The sequence below is a fragment of the Oncorhynchus mykiss genome, chromosome 16 (assembly GCF_057628025.1).
Source record: "Oncorhynchus mykiss isolate SJ-2025 chromosome 16, ASM5762802v1, whole genome shotgun sequence".
NCBI lineage: Eukaryota > Metazoa > Chordata > Actinopteri > Salmoniformes > Salmonidae > Oncorhynchus > Oncorhynchus mykiss.
In genome coordinates this window covers 24396391-24420471 of record NC_143037.1, presented here as the reverse complement: position 1 = coordinate 24420471, position 24081 = coordinate 24396391, and the positions used below count along the sequence as shown (strand labels likewise).

At 44.3% G+C, this 24081-nt stretch overlaps 2 protein-coding genes across 8 annotated transcripts in view; both read right to left on the bottom strand.

Moving 5' to 3' along the window:
* The window catches only part of LOC110491694 (V-type proton ATPase 116 kDa subunit a 1), a 39988-nt gene extending 24732 nt beyond the window's left edge, over positions 1 to 15256 (bottom strand). For 4 of the 7 annotated variants that reach the window (XM_021565332.3, XM_090202333.1, XM_090202336.1 and 1 more), the window contains exons 1-9: positions 15123 to 15256; positions 13717 to 13856; positions 13488 to 13566; positions 9688 to 9785; positions 8882 to 9010; positions 7259 to 7341; positions 1696 to 1822; positions 1223 to 1305; positions 832 to 925 (exon numbers count right to left, since the gene is read on the bottom strand). In XM_021565332.3, coding sequence (XP_021421007.2) covers positions 832 to 925; positions 1223 to 1305; positions 1696 to 1822; positions 7259 to 7341; positions 8882 to 9010; positions 9688 to 9785; positions 13488 to 13566; positions 13717 to 13833 — 810 coding nt within the window. In that variant the 5' untranslated portion in view covers positions 13834 to 13856; positions 15123 to 15256. Of the gene's footprint in view, positions 1 to 831; positions 926 to 1222; positions 1306 to 1695; positions 1823 to 7258; positions 7342 to 8881; positions 9011 to 9687; positions 9786 to 13487; positions 13567 to 13716; positions 13876 to 15122 lie in introns of all 7 variants that reach the window. The other 3 variants (XM_021565331.3, XM_090202335.1, XM_090202338.1) reach the window with 1 other exon arrangement.
* Positions 15257 to 17887: 2631 nt separating this feature from the next.
* LOC149976611 (zinc finger C2HC domain-containing protein 1B-like) overlaps positions 17888 to 24081 on the bottom strand; it is a 9146-nt gene continuing 2952 nt past the window's right edge. The window contains exon 2 of the mRNA XM_021565330.3: positions 17888 to 18289. Within this exon, the coding sequence (XP_021421005.1) occupies positions 18014 to 18289 (276 nt within the window). The 3' untranslated portion in view covers positions 17888 to 18013. The remainder of the gene's footprint in view (positions 18290 to 24081) is intronic.

Sequence of the window (24081 nt, the reverse complement as noted above, 5' to 3'; positions counted from 1 at the left end):
AACAGCCCGGTACATCACTGGGGCCAAGCTTCCTGCCATCCAGGATCTATATACTAGGCGGTGTCAGAGAAAGGCCCAAAAAATTATCAAAGACTCCAGTCTCCAAAGTCGTAGACTGTTCTCTCTGCTTCAGCACGGCAAGCAGTACCGGAGCGCCAAGTCTAGGTCCAAAAGGCTCATTAACAGCTTCTACCCCCAAGCCATGACTGCTGAATAATGAATCAAATGGCCACCTGGACCTCCTGGACTATCTACAGATTTTAGTTTCGGGTCAAAGAAAACGGTTAAAATCACCAGCTGAAATTAAGTTGAATTTAGGAAATCTGTTCCCAAATAATCCCACAAATAAGATAATAGATATGTAATTGTGTCTCAATGTAATTAAGGTATGAAATGATTGTTATGTTGCGGCCCTCAACCATCAGCTCAGCCAAAAATCGTCCCCCTGCTGAATCTAGTTGCCTACCACTGGGTACAGTGTCCATATTAGGATACATGTAGCATCAAATTACCAAATCTCCCTCTAGTGGCCTCATGGGTAGAATGTTATTAATATGCCTCATCATTATTTCTATGTCAAACAATTTTGTTATATTTCAGTCATCTGTGATGTACATAAAGTGTAATATTGGGATGCAAACCCAAAAGTGAATTCATTTTCAACTCTATATCTGACATGGTGTCTTTGTTTTTTAAAGCCCATAACCATGTGTGTGAGGTGTATACCTTGGTTTCAAAGTAGATTTGTTTGACAACCAAAAAACACTGTGTCCCTGATTTTGCACACTGCAGTAAATGGTTAAGTGACAATGTGTTCATTGTCTTGCATACCATCTGGAGGTCGTCAATACGGGTGTTGACCCCAGCAGCCATCTCCTTCCTTTCCTGGGGAGTCTCGGGGCAGGGGTAGAGGGAGGCCCGGAACCTGGAACACACAACCAACAGTTCACATACTGACTTACAATTATACTGTAGGTAACCATAGAATTAGATTTACTAGAAAACAAACATTCCCATTTAAATCAATGTTCCGTGATCAGATAATGAAACGTCACAACTGATAAACTCGGGTATCATCATTCTGGCCCAAGTTTCCCAACTTAAAGGATTGTTCTAGTGGTTATTTCCGTGTCGGGAACTCGTATATCTACATTTCTGACAGCACTCAAACGCTAAATGAATGGACGAACGAGCTGGGTACTGACTAGTGGTAGTAACGTACCCCTCACATATCTTCTTGACTCTGTTCTTCAGCTGATCGCCTTGGAAAAAGATGATGAAGACTGACTTGTGGACTTGGTCGCCCTGTAAGAGAGAAGAGTCAATCATCTCACCAATCAAGCAGTGACTGTTGTTGGAACAACTTATTGAGCAACGCATATTTCCATATTTTTTTGCCCTGGCTCATTGGGTGTTAGGTTGCACAAACTTGGGTGTGTATACGTTTCTGTATTTTTCATCTTTCTTGGTGTGTCAAAGAAAAAAAAAATTGACAAACTTTTTATACTTAATAATTTTTATCCTTTTAGGTGCTCAGTTCACAGACAGGCGTGTATACATAATAACATAAACAAATACATACACAAATAATTGAAAGACAGTAGAGAATAAGAACAAACATACAACATAAAACACACACACACACTATTGTTTTTAAAAATATGAAGTAAGATTTCAAAAACGTTATTGACAGACCGTGGCGGGGTCCTCCAGGGGGTCCTCAATTTCTGCCTGACGTAAAAAGACGTTGCCGCGGCACACTCTCCACAGCATCCTCTCAAAGGTAGGGATCCTCTCCCGGCTGATCACCCCAGCAACAAACCTGCTCGGGCCAAATTAAAATATTTCAGGTTCTGGCCAATCAAATGCACTGTACATGATCCCTCTGGGTTGTCGTGACATTTTTCCTGACATAGGTGCCTGGTCCCAGATCTGTTTGTCCTTTTGGCATAACAACAACCATATGAGTTGCTACAGAACAAACTGATCTGGGACCAGCCTAATAGCATTAACCCCAATATGTCAATGGCTAATAGACGCAATAGGCGGCAATGGGAACAGTGCAAAACAAATGTTTGACGGATGGATGATCCCAAGTTGTTTGCTGTTCTGTCACTGTGTGTCACACACCTGAGATATCTCTGTTTTCTTTATATTTTGGTTAGGTCAGGGTGTGATTAGGGTGGGCACGCTAGTTTTTCTATTGTCAAGGGTTTTTTGTATGTCTACAGTAAGTTGTCTTTGTGCACTCCAGTAGCTTCACATTTCGTTTGTTCTTTATTGTTTTTGTTCGGCGTTCATTTAATAAATAGAGAATGTACGCATACAACGCTGCACCTTGGTCTCCTTTATATGACGAACGTGACAGAAGATCCCACCATAAAAAGACCAAGCAGCGTGTTCAAGAGGAGTAGACATCCTGGGCCCGGGAGACAGATGAGTGGAGGACATCCTGAACCTGGGAGGAGGTAATGGCAGGGGACAAGACCCTGCCATGGAAGCAGATGGAGATAGCACAGGAGGAACAGCGACGATACGAGGGGAGACGGCTAGCACGGAATCCCGAGAGGCAGCCCCAAAAAAAGATTGGGGGGTGGCACACAGGGAGATTGGCAGAGTCAGGGGTTAGACCTGAGCCAACTCCCGTGCTTATCGTGGGGAGCGTGTGACTGGTCAGACACCGTGTTACGCAGTGATGCGCACGGTGTCTCCAGTTCGCATTCATAGCCCGGTGAGCTCTATTCCAGCTCCTTGCATTTGCCGGGCTAGAATGGGCATTCAGCCAGGACGGATGGTGCCGGCTCAGCGCTCCTGGTCTCCAGTACACCCTCACCAGGATATCCTGCGCCGGCGCTGCGTATTGTGTCTCCGGTGCATCTGCACAGCCCAGTGAGTCCTGTGCTAGCGCCCCGCACTTGCCGGGCTCAAGTCAGCATCCAGCCAGGACGCATTTTGCCAGCTCTACGCTCCAAATCTCAAGCGCGCTTCCACAGTCCAGTATGTCCTGTGCCTCCTCCCCGCACTCGCCCTGAGGTGCGTGTCTTCAGCCCAGTGCCACCTGTACCGGTCCCACGCACCAGGCCTCCAGTGCGCCTCCAGAGTCCAGTACGTCCTGTGCCTCCTCTCCGCACTCGCCCTGAGGTGCGTGTCACCAGCCCGGTACCACCAGTGCCGCCACCACGCTTCGGCTTCCAGTGCACATCCAGAGTCCAGTACGTCCTGTGCCTGCTCCTCGCACTCTACCTGAGGTGCATGTCTTCAGCCCTGTGCCACCTGTACCGGTCTCACGCACCAGGCCTCCAGTGCGCCTCCACAGTCCAGTACGTCCTGTGCCTGCTCCCCGCACTCGCCCTAAGATGCGTGTCTTCAGCCCGGTACCACCAGTGCCGGCACCACGCATCAGGTCTCCAGTGCGCCTCCACAGTCCAGAGCTTCCGGCGACAGTTCCCAGTCCAGAGCTTCCAGCGACGTTTCACAGTCCGGAACCTCCAATGACGGGCCACAGTCCGGAACCTCCAACGATGGGCCACAGTCCGGAACCTCCAACGACGGGCCACAGTCCAGAACCTCCAACGATGGGCCACAGTCCGGAACCTCCAACGACGGGCCACAGTCCGGGGTCTCCAGCGACGGTCCCCAGTCCGGGGCCTCCGGTGATGATCCGCAGTCCAGAGCCTCCGGCAATGATCCACGGTCCGGTTCTACAAAGGCGGAGGGATCAGCGTAAAGAGGGGGGCTGCGTCCAGAACCGGAGCCGACACCGAAGGTAGATGCCCACCCGGACCCTCCCCTATAGGTTCAGGTTTGCGGCTGGGAGTCCGCACCTTTGGGGAGAGGGGGGGGGTACTGTCACACCCTGACTGGTGTTTTTTGTATGTCTACAGTAAGTTGTCTTTGTGCACTCCAGTAGCTTCACATTTCGTTTGTTCTTTATTGTTTTTGTTCGGCGTTCATTTAATAAATAGAGAATGTACGAATACAACGCTGCACCTTGGTCTCCTTCATATGACGAACGTGACACTGTGACTATAGGTCATAATGAGTGTAAATGTCCCTGCTTTGTTGGTGTGGCAGCTTCATATGCTGCCATTGACCTACTGACACGCACTCACACTTACTTGCTTACGGTTGTCCATCGTATCAAAGGATGACTTCCACTTCTGAGTTAACAGTGAATTCTTTGGTGACAGTAGAGTCTAATCCGAGATCCACAAACTTTATTGCAGGTGGGGCATATGAGGCATATGCAGTCTGTGTTGGTGGAGGCAGGCATGGTTGTATGTCTCCTGCGCTGTTTTTGCTGTGCTTGCTTTGTGCTCTTCTCCTCCCACCTCTGTACACAGCTCTGGCAGAGCAGAACGGTCGGCAGCAGCATCCTCCAGGTCTGTGGGTTTGATGTTGCACGTCTTCAGCAACGTTTTTAGCTGGTCCTTGTAGCGCTTCTTATGCCCCCCTATAGACCGCAGGCCAAGATGTAGCTGGCCATACAAGATCTTCCGCGGCAAGCGCTCCTGAGACATTCTAATGACATTCCCAAGCCAGCGCAGTTGGTGTTGGGTCACCATGGCCTCCATACTCTTGCAGTTGGTCTTAGCAAGTATTTCTGTATGGGGCACATGGTTGCGCCAGGTGATTCCCAGGATGCGCAGCAGGCATCTTATGCGGAATCGCTCGAGCTGCTTGTTGTGGTGATTGAGTGACCCAGGCTTCACAGCTGTAAAGAAGTGTGGTGATGCAGACGGCTTGATAAACAGCGTATTTGGTGTGGAGGTGGAGATCCCTGTTTTGGAAGACCCTGGGTCTGAGTTTTCCAAAGACAGCTGATGCTTGCTTGATCCTAATTTGAATTTTAAGGTCGTTGCTGCAGTCCTCAGAGAGGATGCTGCCCAGGTATTTGAAGGACGTAACGTCACCTTTGCCAGGACCTTGACGGCAACAGCCAGAAGGGATATCCCCCGGCTGTTTCTGCAGATGGACTTGTCACCCTTGTTCTTATAGATGGTGACAATATTTGCATCACGCTGCTGTTGGCGGACGATCTCCCGGTCCCAAACATCACTGATGTACTGGAGCGTTCTAGTGCAGAAGTAACCTCCCTTCTTAAGTAGCTCTGCCTGGATGCTGTCAGCACCAGGAGTCTTGTTGTTCTTGAGGGATGGATAGCTGATAACACCTCTTGGAAGGTTGGCAAATGATTGAGGTCTTGAATAGGTGGACGGACAGGCAGTTCTTCCAGGATGGAGTGGTCTGTAGGAGAGTGCTGATTGAGTAGTGCTTCAAAGTGGTCAGCCCACCTCATCAGTATCTGGTTTTGGTCCTTCATGAGTCAGACCATCAGCTGTTTTCATGGGGGTGATGTAGCGACTTCCCGGGCCATAGATAGCTTTAGTTGAGTTGTAGAAATTGTGCATGTCGTTTTTATCTGCATAAATTTGGATATTGTCCAGTAAAGGTTGTGATGGTGTCAGAATTCTCATCAAACCAGTCCTGATGTTTCCTACCTTTGTAGCCAATGGAGTGGGCTGCTGCCTGATAGAACACTGAGCTAATAGATGCCCACTTCTGGTCCATGGGGTCCTCTGCGTTCAGAAGAGGCTCAGTCTACCTCAGCCTTTCAGCGAGAGAGGGGCGGGACTCGACCCTTACTGTTGCTTTCTCAAGCCGGATATAGTGCAGACGCCTCTTACTGGACTTCTGCAGACGTTGGGGGGGGGGGAATTATTCTCACCTGGAGTTTAGCCAGTATCATACGGTGATCTGTCCAGCATTCTGCACCCCTCATGACACGTGTCAGCAGGATGTTATTAGTGTCACAACGTCTCCCTATGACGTAGTCGTCCAGGTGCCAGTGTTTGGAGAGTGGGTGCATCCATTATGTTTTATATTTGTTCTTCTGCTGGAACAAGGTGTTAGTGACAATGAGATCATGCTCGGCACATAGAGTTAGCAGTATCATGCCGTTCTCATTGACCTGGCCAACACAATGCCTACCCAGCACTCCACTCCATATCCTGTTTTTCTGTCCCACCCTAGCGTTGAAGTCACCCAGCAAAAACATCTTGTCATTCCTGGGCATGCGCTGAAGGGCCTTATCTAGTGATTGGTAGAAGCAGTCCTTTGCCTCATTTTCAGATGGTAACATTGGTGCTTATGCACTGAGAAGAGTAGCATAACGCATCTTGGCTAAGGGGATATGGAGAGACATGAGTCGTTCACTTATGCCGACAGGTGTTTCGGTGAGGCTGGGTGGAAGGCTGTTCTTAATTGCCAGTCCCACACCGTGCTGATGTTGTCCACCCGGAGGGTAACCTGACCAGAAGGAGGTGTAACCTTCTCCCTCCTCTTTCAGGGAACCTTCATCCAGGAGCCTGGTCTAACTCAGGGCAGCAATGCCAATATTATAGTGCCTTAGTTCTGCAGCAATCAAAGCTGTTCTCTGACGGGGTCTATTGCTATTATCGTCAGTGTCCAAAAGAGTTCTGATGTTCCATGTCGCCAGTTTCAGGGGAATTATTTTCTTTAGCATTTTTCGACCGCTGAGTGGAACTCCCGATAGGTGCGGAAGCCTATCCACACACACACACACACACACACACACACACACACACACACACACACACACACACACACACACACACACACACACACACACACACACACACACACACACACACACACACACACACACACACACACACACACACACACACACACACACACACACACAGCCCTGACATTATCAAGCATGGATCAATGCCTGGCTCAAAGTTAATTGAAATCAGTCCCTATTAAGAGGCCAGTAGTTTTTTTTATACACCATCCACTACCATCTGTCATTTAAACTGCATGTATATGCCTATAGGCCAAAAAGAGGTGACTTGGACATATATGAGTTAAATGATCCCCACGACAGCTAGAATATATTTTTCCTTGGGCTACAATATAATATTACAGCATGCAATGGTGTATGTATTGTACAGCTGATTGCATTCAATGTACAGTTCAAGTGCCCTATAGGGCGTACTCTAATGTATTGTATGTTAAAAGTACATCTCCTAGAACACCAGTGTTCCCCCTACCGTTATTCAAGCAGGGCGAGCCACCTAACTCTGTTAGACCCAAGCCTAACAAACTTTGGTTTCTATGGATTGCAATTGACAATTTCAGTGCCCGAGGGCTTGGAAGTTTCTTTGGGAAAACTGCTGTACGGTGCGTGTGTGTGATTGTGTGATTGTGTGTGTGTGTGTGTGTGTCTCACCCGAGTCGGAGCGGTGCTCCCCGGCCACCCTCGTTACCCTCCATTAGGGCTGACGACTCTTCCATCAGGGCGGGGTCCTCCATCTGTGGAACATAAGGAATATGATGATGATGGAGATAGGAGGAAGATGCAATTTAGTCTGGCGTTACAAACCAGCAACCACTTTGTTAAGATACACTTCATATACAAAAGTATGTGGACATCACTTCAAATTAGTGGATTCGGCTATTTCAGCCACACCCGTGTATGCACCAGGTGTATAAAATCAAGCACACAGTCATGACATCTCCATAGACAAACATTGGCAGTAGAATGGCCTTATTGAAGAGCTCAGTGACTTTCAATGTGGTACCGTCATAGGATGGTAACAACAAGTCAATTTGACAAATTTCTGCCCTGCTAGAGCTGCCTCAGTCAACTGTAAGTGCTGTTATTGTGAAGTGGAAACATCTAGGAGCAACAACAGTTCAGCCACGAATTGGTAGGCAACACATGCTCACAGAACAGAACGGGACAGCCGAGTGCTGAAGTGCGTAAAAAAAGTCTGTCCTCGGTTGCAACCCTCACTACCGAGTTCCAAACTGCCTCTTGAAGCAACGTCAGCACTTAACTGTTCATCGCAAGCTTTATGAAATAGGTTTCCATGGCCGAGCAGCCGCAAACAAGCCTAAGATCACCATGCACATTGCCAAGCGTCGGCTGGAGTGGTGTAAAGCTCGCCGCCATTGGACTCTGGAGCAGTGGAAACGAGTTCTCTGGAGGGATGAATCACGCTTCACCATCTGGCATTCTGACAGATGAATCTGGGTTTGGCAGAAGCCAGGAGAACGCTACCTGCCGAATGCATGTAAATGTATGTAAAGTTTGGTGGAGGATAAATAATGGTCTGGGGCTGTTTTTCATGGTTCCGGCTAGGCCCCTTAGTTCCTGTAAATAGAAATCTTAACACCTACAGCATACAATTACATTCTAGACTATTCTGTGCTTCCAACTTTGTGGCAACAGTTTGGGGAAGGCCCTTTCCTGTTTCAGCATGACAATTCCCCCGTGCACAAAGCGAGGTCCATAAAGAAATGGTTTATTGATATCGGTGTGGAAGAACTTGACTGGCCTGCACCAAGCCCTGACCTCAACCCCTTCGAACACCTTTTGGGATGAATTGGAATGCAGTCTGCGAGCCAGGCCTAATCTGCCAACATCAGTGCCCGACCACTAATGCTCTTGTAGCTAAATGGAAGCAAGTCCTTGAAGCAATGTTCCAACATCTAGTGGAAAGCCTTGCCAGAAGAGTTGAGGCTGTTATAGCAGCAAAGGGGGGACCAACTCCATATTCATTTCCATGATTTTGGAATGAGATGTTCGATGAGCAGGTGTCCACATACTTTTGGTCATAGGGATTGAGGAAAACAGGGGTTGTGTTCCAGGTGAACTACATTACAGATGTTGCATTGCATCAATCAATGGTTGTGTGCCATGAGCAGTCGGTCATCAAATTGCTATATCAAATGATGTGGGTAGCTGATATGTTAAAAACCTATCCAGGCGTTGTGAGATCTGGCATGCATCTGCAATGTAGTCCGCCTGGAATGTGCCCAAAGTATTGGAGTGGAGGTACTCGCTGACCTCGTCAAAGAACTGCTGGGTACGTCGCAGGATGTGCTTGAGCTCGGTCAGCTCCAGGAAGTTCTTCTTCAGGGCTTCCTGGTTGGTGTTGATCTCCTTCAGCTCGTTCTCCAGCTTCTCAAATGTGGCCTGTCAATCAAACAGAGACAACCAATGAGATTAGGCTTTAGATGGGATGGGGCGTGATTCGAAAACGGTAGAAGGGGTCATAGAAATAAAATCATTAGAACGGACATAGCCTTTACTTCCTGCTTTACTCCCATTGGTAAACCTTTAAAATGGCTGCCGGTACACCCATTACAGACCCATTGATTTGAATGAGGATACCCGTTCTAGTGTTTTTATTTCTATGGAAGAGAGAGTCTATTCAGCTCCATAACAAGCAGTCATCAGACCTAACATGAGTCCTACCTATATCCTATAATTATGGCCAATGTACGGTAAAGTGTCATCATGGGTCTTAGAGGTATTGGCTAGAGCAGGTGAACTGCTGCACAGTTCCACTTCACTGTCAGGTAGGCCCTTACAGAAAAAACACATGATTTCACATGTGGAAAATCTGGTTTTCACGTTGCTTTAAATGTTGTCACATGTTATTACATTAACTTCACATTAAGAAGTTTTGAAACACGTCACATGTGATCACGTGAAAGTCATGTGGTTTTTCCGTAAATGGAGTAGTAGTATAAGGCAAAAAAAGATGATTAAATGATCTGTGAAATTGTGTTGTGCTAAATTTGGGTTGATGTTTAATGACATTCATCATTTCATATTACTGACATGCAGTATTCAACAGGGATAGATACCTCCAGGTCAATCATATCCCTAGGGAAGGGGACTTCGGGATTCTCTCCTGTATCCACAGTCGGGATGTTGGCTTTTTTAATCTCCTTCTCGACAAACCCTGGAAAGCAAAACACCAGGTAATATTCAATACATGTGCGAGTTTCTACCCTGGTTGCCAGTCTGTTTCTGATCTCTTGCCAACTCCTTATGGAATTGTCATGCCAAATTGATTGACAATGGCAACATACGTAGTAGGCAGAAGCACAAACAGACCTGGGACTAAGCCATTGAGTTTCTGCATTGTCGGAGGAATAGACATCTGTGTGCCATTCTGTGTGTGGTATTCTTAACAATACTATATCTCAATGTACAGTGAATTCGGAAAGTATTCAGACCCCTTGACTTTTTCCACATTTTGTTACATTACAGACTTATTCTAAAATTGCTAAAAGCATTTTTTCCCTCATCAATCTACACACAATACCCCATCACGACAAAGCGAAAACAGGTTTTAAGTCTCTGTTCACCGGACGTGCTACCTGTCCCAGACCTGCTGTTTTCAACTCTCTAGAGACAGCAGGAGCGGTAGAGATACTCTAAATGATCAGCTATGAAAAGCCAACTGACATTTACTCCTGAGGTGCTGACCTATTGCACCCTCGACAAACACTGTGATTATTATTATTTGACCCTGCTGGTCATCTATGAACATTTGAACATCTTGGCCATGTTCTGTTATAATCTCCATCCGTCACAGCCAGAAGAGGACTGGCCACCCCTCATAGCCTGGTTCCGCTCTAGGTTTCTTCCTAGGTTCTGGCCTTTGTAGGGAGTTTTTCCTAGCCAACGTGCTTCTACACCTGCATTGCTTGCTGTTTGGGGGTTTAGACTAGGTTTCTGTACAGCACTTTGTGACATCCAATGATGTAAGAAGGGCTTTATAAATCAATTTGATTGATTAAGAAATGTTTGCACATTTATAAAAAACTGCAATACCTTATTTACATAAGTATTCAGACCCTTTGCTATAAGACTTGAAATTGAGCTCAGGTGCATCCTATTTCTATTGATAATCCTTGAGATGTTTCTACAAACTGATTGGAGTCCACATGGTAAATTCAATTGATTGGACATGATTTGGAAAGGCACACGCTGTTTATATAAGGTCTCACAGCTGACTGTGCATGTCAGAGCAAAACCAAGCCTTGAGGTCGAATGAATTGTCCGTAGAGCACTGAGACAGGATTGTGTCGAGGCACAGATCTGGGGAAGGGTACCAAAAAATGTCTGAAGGTCACTCTGACAGGGCTACAGAGTTCCTCTGTGGAGATGGGAGAAGCTTCCAGAAGGATAACCATCTCTGCAGCACTCCACCAATCAGGCCTTTATGGTAGAGTGGCCAGACAGAAGCCACTCCTCAGTAAAAGGCATATGACAGCCCACTTGTAGTTTGCCAAAAGGCACCTAAATGACTCTCAGACCATGATAAACAAGATTCTCTGGTCTGATAAAACCAAGATTGAACTCTTTGACCTGAATGCCAAGCATCATATCTGGAGGAAACCTGGCACCATTCCTACGGTGAAGTATGATGGTGGCAGCATCATACTGTGGGGATGTTTTTCAGTGGAGGGACTGGGAGACTAGTCAGGACCATGGGACAGATGAAAGAAAGCAAAGTACCTTCCAACAGGATAACGACCCTAAACACACAGCCAAGATAAGGCAGGAGTGGAAGTCTCTGAATGTCCTTGAGTTGCCCAGCCAGAGGCCGGACTTAAACCAGATCAAACATCTCTGGAGAGACATGAAAATAGCTGTGCAGCGACGCTCCCCATCCAACCCAACAGAGCTTGAGAGGATCTGCAGAGAAGAATGGGAGAAACCAAATACAGATGTGCCCATTTAAGGTTCTGTATTTATTTTCTTAAGTCAACCTTGTGTTCTTGAACGTAGCCCTGTTTCTTTGTGTTTTTGAACGTAGCCCTGTCTTTAATTTTTTGTTCATTGATTTCACCTGTGTTAGTTACTCACCTGGTCTCATCAGTTCCTTATTTAGTTCAGTTCATTCTGTTTGTGCCTTTGAGAGGTATTGTTCGTTTTGACTCTACTAAGCCTATTCCTAGCGCGTTTGTGAGAACCAGTTATAGCCTTCAGTCCTAGTTTTGATTCACCTGCCTGTTTGTCTACCTGTGTATGACCATCGCATGCCTGTGACCACGATTCCTGCCTTCTGCGAAGGTGAAATAAACATATCTGTGTGTGAATCTACACCTTTTTCTCCCTGAGTTTTCATTACAGCCAAGCTTGTAGAGTCATACCCAAGAAGACTCGAGGCTGTAATCGCTGCCAAAGGTGTTTCAACAAAGTACTGAGTAAAGGGTCAGAATACTTAAGTAAAATTAATATTTCCGTTTTTATTTATTTTATTTTATAAATGTTCATTTTTCCACTAAAAAACATATTTTTCTTTATCATTAGGGGGTATTGTGTGTACAGTCGTGGCCAATTGTTTTGAGAATGACACAAATATACATTTTCACAAAGTCTGCTGCCTCAGTTTGTATGATGGCAATTTGCATTTACTCCAAAATGTTATGAAGAGTGATCAGATGAATTGCAATTAATTGCAAAGTCCCTCTTTGCCATGCAAATTAACTGAATCCCCAAGAAACATTTCCACTGCATTTCAGCCCTGCCACAAAAGGACCAGCTGACATCATGTCAGTGATTCTCTCGTTAACACAGGTGTGAGTGTTGACGAGGACATGGCTGGAGATCACTCTGTCATGCTCATTGAGTTTGAATAACAGACTGGAAGCTTCAAAAGGAGGGTGGTGCATGGAATCCTTGTTCTTCCTCTGTCAACCATGGTTACCTGCAAGGAAACACTTGCCGTCATCATTGCTTTGCACAAAAAAGGGCTTCACAGGCAAGGATATTGCTGACAGTAAGATTGCACCTAAATCAACCATTTATCGGATCATCAAGAACTTCAAGGAGAGCGGTTCAACTGTTGTGAAGAAGGCTTCAGGGTGCCCAAGAAAGTCCAGCAAGCGCCAGGACCATCTCCTAAAGTTGATTCAGCTGCGGGATCAGAGCACCACCAGCACAGAGCTTTCTCAGGAATGGCAGCAGGCAGGTGTGAGTGCATTTGCATGCATAGTGAGGCGAAGACTTTTGGAGGATGGCCTGGCGTCAAGAAGGGCAGCAAAGAAGCCACTTCTCTCCAGGAAAAACATCAGGGACAGACTGATATTCTGCAAAAGGTACAGAGATTGGACTGCTGAGGACTGGGGTAAAGTAATTTTCTCTGATGAATCCCCTTTCCGATTGTTTGGGGAATCCCGAAAAAAGCTTGTTCGGAGAAAATACTTCAGTATTTCATAATAACATCTGACAAAAATATCTAAAGACACTGAAGCAGCAAACGTTGTGGAAATTAACATTTGTGTCATTCTCAAAACTCTTGGCCACGACTGTAGATTGATGAGAGAAAAAACAATTCAATCCAAGGCTGTAATGTAACAAAATGTGGAAAAAGTCAAGGGGTCTGAATACTTTTAAGGGGTCCGAATGCACTTAATGTGGTATTATATGAAATGTCCCTGCTATGTTTTGCCCAAGCTGTCCATTCTGTTACCCACCTAGAAATAGGGAGGACCACAACGGAAATGTCTTTATTGTGTAACACTTACTGTGTTTTTAATTCTCAAAAACATTGGATATATTGTTGGTTCACTTGGCTGACATATCTCTATACATATATTAAATATGTCAAATAAAATGTATTCATTCAACATATTGTGAAATCACTCACTTAGTTTCCTGTCCATCTCCTCACACCTCCTCACTTCATTCACAAACTTCCTCTGGAACACATTCACGTCTGGGTTGAGCTAAAAACAGAAACAGGTGTCAAAGTTGCCCTTCTTGGCCAGGTCTACCTTGGGAAAGAGGTATTCTGACCTCAATCGGACTTCCTGTTTAATTAAATAAAGGTTAAATCCTTTTTTAAAAAATAGATAGATGACTGGTATGTTACTTACATCGCGGAACTGAACCATTCCCAGTTCTCCCAGCTCGCTGACACAGCAGTAGGCTGCCTCAGACTGGAGGAAGAGCTGGGCAAGCGTCATCTCCTCGCTCCTGAACAGTTCCCCCATGGTGACCACCTGACACACTCACCCTCACCAAAAATAATACCCCTGTTGGCAAAATTAAGGGCAAAATGACAAGGACGGACAGATAGATAGTTAGCCTGAACAAAGTTGGGTTGGTGTGTCTCTAGCTTGAACAGTTCAAGAGCAGTAGGTCTAGCATTTGGCCTACCATTCAAAAGTTTGGGGGCACTTAGAAATGTCCTTGTTTTTGAAAGAAAAGCCATTTTTTTGTCCATTAAAATATAATCAAATTGATCAGAAATAGTGTCCAAACTTTTGACTGGTACTGTATGTCATTCTTCTAATTCTATGGCTTCCTTTTTCTTTCCAGGTGTGAAAGGACTGTCATCAGGATCAGTCAACACGGATATGAGGATTAACTGTCCGTGTCCAATGGAAATCCTACTCGTGCTTAAAGATGCTAAACATATATCCGCTGCCCAGGTAGTCAACCCGAACATAATTCATATAGGTTAGTTATATTCTAATACATTTCTAAAATGTTCTAAATAACATAAAGCATATTACGTCCAATCGTTAAAATATCAAATATTCTCTCAATTTCAGAAAGCGATGTCGTTTTCTCTGCCGCACTGTCCTTCATCTCAAGGACGCCATTATGATGATGATGCTGCTGTAGGCTACCAGTAGACTATTGAGCATCTTTCATAATATGATGAAGGCAACGGTGAACACGGGGAACAATGATAGGAATATTATTGATGAATTTATATACGTATTTCTAACAATTATGTAGGCTAATTGAAAATTAGGAGGACACATGTCTGAAATATTGCTTGAAATGACCGGCTATAGCTATATTTCAACCAAAATGACGCCGAAATAAATAGATAGCACCTCTGTTTGATGGTCACTGAAATAAACATTTGAGTATTATGAATAGATAATAATGAATTTCGTTTATATCACAAACGGTTATATTTTGACCGAAGGTCTATGGTTATTAGGCCTACGGCCTAATGCAAATACAGAATTATTCTAACATCGTCGATTAATGGTCGACTGACCTTATTTGCAATTTCTTCCATTTGATTTGGGATGACATAGAGTACAGTATGTCTATCACTATTATTTTAAACAACACCAAGCCGCATCGCATCATCAGCTGAAGTGCATGGACCAGAGAGGAAATGTTCTCAAGGTGAGGACACGCGCAAGTTGACAGCACGTTCAAATTCACCATTTAAAAAAATGCATTTCTGTTTGATACCGTTCGGTTTGTAAAATTGACATTTACATATATAGATTTAATCAGTTATGAATTAGCTTACTTGTGATAAAATCCTTCAGAATTTCTCCAGGTCGAACGAAAGGCGCTCTCCTCACGAATCAATGTGACATCACCCAAACCATCTGCTGGGGGATGGTCATGTGATGCGTTGGGATGCTGCAAGGCTGTGCGATTAGTGTGGCTTTCGACGTCAGCCACACTTTAGTTGAGCTATTACAATGGGGATTTATATTATGTAATGACGGTAGGCTACAAATATCTATAGATGGACTTAATACACTCTTTGATATCCATTTGATGTCATTAATTTGATGTAATTAATTGAAATGTGTAATTCAAATGGTAGCCAATACCATTTATTTAGAAATTCATTTAGATGACTGATTTTGAAATTAATTTCAATGACTGATGAATGTCAAGACGGATGCGCTTTCACGCCGCTATAGCCCTGCAGCTACACCCTCGGACCCCGAGACCATCCTTCCTACCAAATAAAATGTTATTGGTCACATACACATGGTTAGCAGATGTTAATGCGAGTGTAGCGAAATGCTTGTGCTTCTAGTTCCAACCTTGTAGTAATATCTAACAAGTAATCTAACAATTTCACAACAACTACCTTATACACACACACATGTGTAAAGGAATGAATAAGAATACAGATTCTTATACACACATGTGTAAAGGAATGAATAAGAATACAGATTCTTATACACACATGTGTAAAGGAATGAATAAGAATACAGATTCTTATACACACATGTGTAAAGGAATGAATAAGAATACAGATTCTTATACACACATGTGTAAAGGAATGAATAAGAATACAGATTCTTATACACACATGTGTAAAGGAATGAATAAGAATACAGATTCTTACACACACATGTGTAAAGGAATGAATAAGAATACAGATTCTTATACACACATGTGTAAAGGAATGAATAAGAATACAGATTCTTATACACACATGTGTAAAGGAATGAATAAGAATACAGATTCTTACACACACATGTGTAAAGGAATGAATAAGAATACAGATTCTTATACACACATGTGTAAAGGAATGAATAAGAATACAGATTCTTACACACACATGTGTAAAGGAATGAATAAGAATACAGATTCTTATACACACATGTGTAAAGGAACGAATAAGAATACAGATTCTTACACACACATGTGTAAAGGAATGAATAAGAATACAGATTCTTACACACACATGTGTAAAGGAATGAATAAGAATACAGATTCTTATACACACATGTGTAAAGGAATGAATAAGAATACAGATTCTTACACACACATGTGTAAAGGAATGAATAAGAATACAGATTCTTACACACACATGTGTAAAGGAATGAATAAGAATACAGATTCTTATACACACATGTGTAAAGGAATGAATAAGAATACAGATTCTGTACATATGGATGCGAGATGGCCGTGTGGCATAGAGTACAGTATATACATATGAGATGAGTAATGTAAACATTATATAAAGTGGCATTGTTTAAAGTGACTAGTGATACATTTATTTTTACCCCTTTTTCTCTACAATTTCGTGGTATCCAATTGTTTTAGTAGCTACTATCTTGTCTCATCGCTACAACTCCTGTACGGTCTCCAACCCGGAAGCCAGCCGCACCAATGTGTCGGAGGAAACACACCTGGTAACCTTGGTTAGCGTGCACTGCGCCCGCCCGGCCAGCCACAAAGCCCTGACCTCAATCCTATAGACAATTTGTGGGCAGAACTGAAAAACCGTGTGCGAGCAAGGAGGCCTACAAACCTGATTCCGTTACACCAGCTCTGTCAGGAGGAATGGACCAAAATGTACCCAATTTATTGTGGGAAGCTTGTGGAAAGCTATCCGAAACGTTTGACCCAAGTTAAACAATTTAAAGGCAATGCTACCAAATACTGATTGAGTGTATGTAAACTTCTGACCCACTGGGATTGTGATGAAAAAACTAAAGGCTGAAAAAATCATTCTCTCTACTATCATTCTGACATTTCACATTCTTAAAATTTAGTGGTGATCCTAACCGACCTAAAACTACATTTTTACTAGGATTAAAATGTCAGGAATTGTGAAAAACTGAGTATAAATGTATTTGGCTAAGATGTATGTAAACCTCCGACTTCAACTGTATCATACTTTGACTAAAACAATGAATTATTGACTTAAATCCATCATATGCTCTGGCCATCGTCTGTTGCTTTCTACTGGTGTATGGGCATTTAAAAAGGCAATTAAAGTAGTAAGGCCTCGTTAGTCATTGTTTATCATCTCTACACACATAAGAAAAACCTATAGATCGTATCTGTAAAAATGTGCTGCTATGCTTACAAATAATTATGTACCTTTGAGGTTTTCTCTGCAGTAGGGTAAGGGTCAAAACACAGTATCCACTCCTTCTTTTGAAGAAAATGGACACCTGCCTGCTGGGCTGCGCCACTTCCTTTGCCACTTCCTGTGTTTTCTATTTGGTTTGTATGTTTGTGATTTTAATTAACTTAGTTTTTAAAGTAAAAGATAAATGGAAAGCAAAGTATGCAGAACTGAATATGGATTGGATATGGATTGATGTTTGGAACTTAATTGCAATGATTTATGGACAAAACCATACCTTAAGAATAAATCTTTGAAAATTGTAATTTGTGTTTGCCTCTGCCTGCTCAACCCATATCCCCAAATAATGGTAAATTGTCCACCATTGGACATATTTACAGTGTAAATGCACCAATAGACTGTGATGGGAACACATCTTTCTCTTGAAATGCACTGATAGATCCAAACAATTCACGTATACTGTTTATTGAAGTGAAAATAAAAAGGTTTCTCTAGTAGGGGAAGAGTTTTAAACTTTGTCATAGTCAGAATGGCCTATAGCCTTGGAGGACAGGTAACACACCACATCACATGAATCATGGATTAATAGATCGCTTGATGAAGCTGTCCAGGTTGGTGCCCTTGTACCGGTGCTTGAAGGAGTCGTAGACCCCACGTCTTTTACTCTCGGAGGCGACCTTGGCACATATCAGGCTGTGTTTCTCCACACGGTCAGGATGAAAGCGCCGGCCACAGATATCACACTCTTTCCGGTTGCAGTCGGCGTTGCTCATCGACTGCTGTAACCCTCCATGCTGTTTCGCCTCCACTACTTCGCACCTCTTCTTCTCCTGAAATGGATTCAAAGTCACCTGGAGGAAACAGGTGAACACTGTTACATGTCATGTGATATCTGTAATTTTGCATACTATTCTCCAATTAAAAAAATATATTGCAATACAAAATAACCTGATTCAAAGTCACCGTATCTACCTTTTCTATCATGGTGGCCATCTTGGTCTTACATGAGTTCTCTAGCCACACCTTGCGCACCCTGAGGACTGCTGTGGGGGGCACAGGGAGTCTGGGGGGCAGATGCGGGGTAAACCTAGCCTTCGGCTGAACTGAAGTATCTGTACTGAGGCCATGTTGTGAACACAAATCCTCTAGTTGACTATTCCTCTTCGTCATCCAGATGATCACTTGGTTCATCTGCTCCTTCTCCTCCCTCAGTTTCAGGTATTCCTGCAGTAATTCCTCGTAACTTGCCGGAGGCTCCATTGCAAGCCAGTTGCTTTGATACCACTTTCTACATTGTTTCGAAGGTGCTGTTATATTTTCAGTGGTCAGCCATCAAATAGTTCAAACGGAATGTTCAAGGTGTACTGATCAATTATGAAATCATGGCTCACATTGTTGGGCTCATAGAATTAGTAATTATTAGAAAACTTAAGTATTCTAATTCCTAATTCTAGATGCAGTAAAGAGGTCAATGGAACCCGACTTAAACAATGCAAATGCCATGGAAACGCGTGGGGGAAAGATGCTGTGGGGGAAAGATCCCAAATCTCCATTTAGCCCCCCAGCAAAATGTGCCTACATTTAGGCGATTGTGTATATGTTTCTTTCACACTATGTTGAAGTAAAAATTGGAGTATAATGCTTGTCTGGATGTCATCGTCACCAATCATCTGTATTACAGAATTTCAATAAGCATTTTTCTACGGCTGGCCATGCTTTCCACCTGGCTACCCCTACCCCGGTCAACAGCTCTGCACCCCCCACAGCAACTTGCCCAAGCCTCCCCCACTTCTCCTTCACCCAAATCCAGATAGCTGATGTTCTGAAAGAGCTGCAAAATCTGGAACCCTACAAATCAGCTGGGCTAGACAATCTGGACCCTCTATTTCTAAAATGATCCGCCGCAATTTTTGCAACCCCGATTACTAGCCTGTTCAACCTCTCTTTCCTATCGTCTGAGATCCCTAAAGATTGGAAATCTGCCGGGGTCATCCCCCTCTTCAAAGGGGGAGACACTCTAGACCCAAGTTGTTACGGACCTATATCTATCCTACCCTGCCTTTCTAAAGTCTTCGAAAGCCAGGTTAACAAACAGATCACCGACCATTTCGAATCCCACCGTACCTTCTCCGCTATGCAATCTGGTTTCTGAGCTGGTCATGGGTGCACCTCAGCCACGCTCAAGGTCCTAAACGATATCATAACTGGCATCGATAAAAGACAATACTGTGCAACCGTCTTCATCGACCTGGCCAAGGCTTTTTGACATTCACCGCATTCTTATCGGAAGATTCAACAGCCTTGGTTTCTCAAATGATTGTCTCGATTGGTTCACCAACTACTTTTCAGATAGAGTTCAGTGTGTCGAATCGGAGGGCCTGTTGTCCAGACCTCTGGCAGTCTCTATGGCGGTGCCACAGAGTTCAATTCTCGGGCCGGCTCTTTAGTCTGTATACATCAATGATGTCTGCTGCTGGTGATTCTTTGATCCACCTCTACGCAGATGACACCATTCTGTATACTTCTGGCCCTTCTTTAGACACTGTGTTAACAAACCTCTAGATGAGCCTCAATGCCATACAACACTCAATCTGTGGCCTCCAACTGCTCTTAAATGCAAGTAAAACTAAATGCATGCTCTTCAACAGATCACTGCCCGCACCCTCCCGCCCGTCTAGCATCACTACTCTGGAAGGTTCTGACTTAGAATATGTGGACAACTACAAATACTCACATTAAGCATCTTCAATCCAATATTAAATCTAGAATCGTTTTCCTATTTTGCAACAAAGCATCCTTCACTCATGCGCCAAACACACCCTCGTAAAACTGACTATCCTACCGATCCTTGACTTCGGAGATGTAATTTACAAAATAGCCTCCAACACTCTACTCAGCAAATTCGCTGTAGTCTATCACAGTGCCACCCATTATGTCACCAAAGCCCCCATATACTACCCACCACTGCAACCTGTACGCTCTCATTGTCTGGCCCTCGCTTCATATTCGTCGCCAAACCCACTGGCTCCAGGTCATCTATAAGTCTTTGTTAGGTAAAGCCCTGCCTTTTCTCAGCTAACTGGTCACCATAGCAGCACCCACCCATAGCACGCGCTCCAGCAGGTATATGATCCCCAATCAGAGACAACAATAGACAGCTGCCTCTGATTGTGAACCATACTCGGCCAACAAAGAAATATAAACATAGATTTCCCACCCTAGTCACACCCTGACCTACCAAATAGAGAATTTAAAGGATCTCTATGGTCAGGGCGTGACACCAACCAACTACCTCATCCCCATATTTATTTTTTGCTCCTTTGCACCCCAGTATCTCTACTTGCACATTCATCTTCTGCACATCTATCACTCCAGTGTTAATGCTAAACTGTAATTATTTCGCCACTATGGCCAATTTATTGCCATACCTCCCTAATCTTACTACATTTTCACACACTGTATATAGATTATTCTATTATGTTATTGACTGTACATTTGTTTATCCCATGTGTAACTCTGTGTTGTTTGTGTCGCACTGCTTTGCTTTATCTTGGCCAGGTCGCAGTTGTAAATGAGAACTTGTTCTCAATTGGCCTACCTGGTTAAATAAAGGTGAAATAAAAATAAATAAATACAATTAAACAGTTAAAAACAACTGACCACTGATTTTGTATGCTAGCTATGCTACCAGCTTATTCGAATGGGCGTTATCATTTGTCAGTTACTTCTTCTAAACCTGAAAAGGAAATGAACAGGGATAGCTAGTCAGTCGCACAACTGAATGCATTCAACCGAAACGTGTGGGACAACTTCTAAATGTTATGCAGCGAAAACAGCCAAATATGTCGAAATCAGACTTTAGTAACCACATTGTGGGCCTGTTACAATACATAAATCGTGACGGATTTGAAGAATATCCACTTGGTTAGAACAGATTTGTTGAATGTGCAACAATCCGACGTCCTTCTTCCATCCCCCACGGTCTGCGTTCCATTGACCTCTTTCCTGCATCTATTGGTAATTTAATAGACACAACACAACCACAGAGATCCTATGTCACAATGGCCCAGAACTGCCCAAAGTTGACTCCACTAACTTCCGAATGTTTAAGTTGTCGCTGACTGATGTAATGGATCATAGGTGGGTTGATATGATGTTTTTTTTTTTTTAAAGCTTGGTTTAATTATAATACACTACCGATATATAAAATAACTCTGTATCTCAAATGATGTAAAATGGTATATAACTATTCTTGTTACTTCTCAATCGATATGATATTTCCTCTTAAAGCAACTCTAATTGTTGCCTCTCATTCAGATGCTGTTGTGTATCCATTCACCAGAGTGCATACGACTTTGAGTTTTATGATCTATAAAAAATCAAATACAGTCACTCAAAACCAGCTCTCTCTTAAACACACATTTTGATTGACTGTTTGACAAACAGGGAGACTTCTCTAGAGGTTATTACTGTAATTGTAATACAACATAATTTGAAAATATACCCTCTAGTGAAAATTCTGGATAATCCAGATGCCTTTCATAGGGGAGACTGGGGTTGGTTGTCATACTTTTTACTCTTGTGTGTATTCCTCAGCACTTGTATATCTTACAACACTCTTTTCAATATTAGGAGAAAGACAAATGTTGAAATGGGGACCATTTTTATCCTCATATCCAAAATGGAGTTATAAGCCATTAAACACACTCTGTCCACTTGTGACAACCAGCCCTACCGTGGGGTTGGTTGTCACAATGTTTGCTAGTAACCTATTCCCTTTGTAACAGGAAATTAAGCAATATAGCATGCAGAGTTTTAGAAATGGCCAGGCCTTGATCAAACAATATTCCTAACACAATTCCACATTTTGAGCCTTGAGACAAACAACCCAGATCTCCCCTACAGGAGTTATTCATGTAAATAGGACCTTATCTGGATGATAGAAATCGACCACAATTGTGTGACTATCCACTTGTCTTATTCACTTCGTAATCTTTCTTCAAATGTATCCTATTAATTGGTTTTAAAAATCTTAATTTTAACATACTTAATACATTTAGTTTGTTTTCATCTGGCAGTGTGTATTTGCTATTAAGTACTTGAAGGCTGCAGCCATTATTGGCAAAACATGAGGAATAGTGATAGTTTCTTTCCCCTTAACCTGAAAAACAGTGGTATTAGTAAAGTCATAAATATCGTAAAAGACAATGGCAGTAATAAGTAATTGGTCAAATATAAGTCCCTAATATAAAATAATGATGAGGCTAGCTATACAGCATGTTTTTCTTTCAACATCAGCAATACACAAACACACACAGACACACACACCTCCACTTCTTCACATATTCGACAGATCCCAAAATATATATATAATACAACACCCACGAAACACAATAGAAAACAGGCTACCTAAATATGGTTCTCAATCAGGGACAACGATAGACAGCTGCCTCTGACCAGGCCAAACATAGAAATAGCAAATCATAGAAAAATGAACATAGACAACCCACCCAACTCACGCCCTGACCATACTAAAACAAAGACATAACAAAAGAGAGACTCTGGCAGCTCCGGACAGACGGGCGACTCTGGCAGCTCCGGACAGACGGGCGACTCTGGCAGCTCCGGACAGACGGGCGACTCTGGCAGCTCCGGACAGACGGGCGACTCTGGCAGCTCCGGACAGACGGGCGACTCTGGCAGCTCCGGACAGACGGGAGACTCTGGCAGCTCCGGACAGACGGGAGACTCTGGCAGCTCCGGACAGACGGGAGACTCTGGCAGCTCCGGACAGACGGGAGACTCTGGCAGCTCCGGACAGACGGGAGACTCTGGCAGCTCCGGACAGACGGGAGACTCTGGCAGCTCCGGACAGACGGGAGACTCTGGCAGCTCCGGACAGACGGGCGACTCTGGCAGCTCCGGACAGACGGGCGACTCTGGCAGCTCAGGACAGACGGGAGACTCTGGCAGCTCAGGACAGACGGGAGACTCTGGCAGCTCAGGACAGACGGGAGACTCTGGCAGCTCAGGACAGACGGGAGACTCTGGTAGCGCTGGGCAGGAGGAAGGATCTGGCAGCGCTGGACAGGCGGGTGCAACTGTAGGGAGGAGACGGAGAGACAGCCTGGTGCGGGAGGCTGCCACCGGAGGGCTGGTGCGTGGAGGTGGCACCGGATAGACCGGACCGTGAAGGCGCACTGGAGGTCTCGTGCTCCGAGCCTGCCCAACCTGTCCTGGCTGAATGCTCCCCGTAGCCAGGCCAGTGCGGCGAGGTGGAATAGCCCGCACTGGGCTGGGCTGGCGAACCGGGGACACCATGCGTAGGGCTGGTGCCATGTACCCCAGCCCGAGGAGACGCACTGAAGACCAGATGCGCTGAGAAGGCTTCATGGCACCTGGCTCGATGCCCAACCTAGCCCGGCCGATACGAGGCGCTGCTATGTACCGCACCGGGCTATGCCTGCGCACCGGGGACACAGTGCGCCTCACGGCATAACACAGTGCCTGCCCGGTCCCTCTCTCTCCACGGTAAGCACGGGGAGTTGTCGCAGGTCTCCTACCTAACTTTGCCACATTCCCCGTGTGCGTCCCCCACAATACATTTTTGGGCTTCCAGCCACGCTGCCGTGCTGCATCCTCA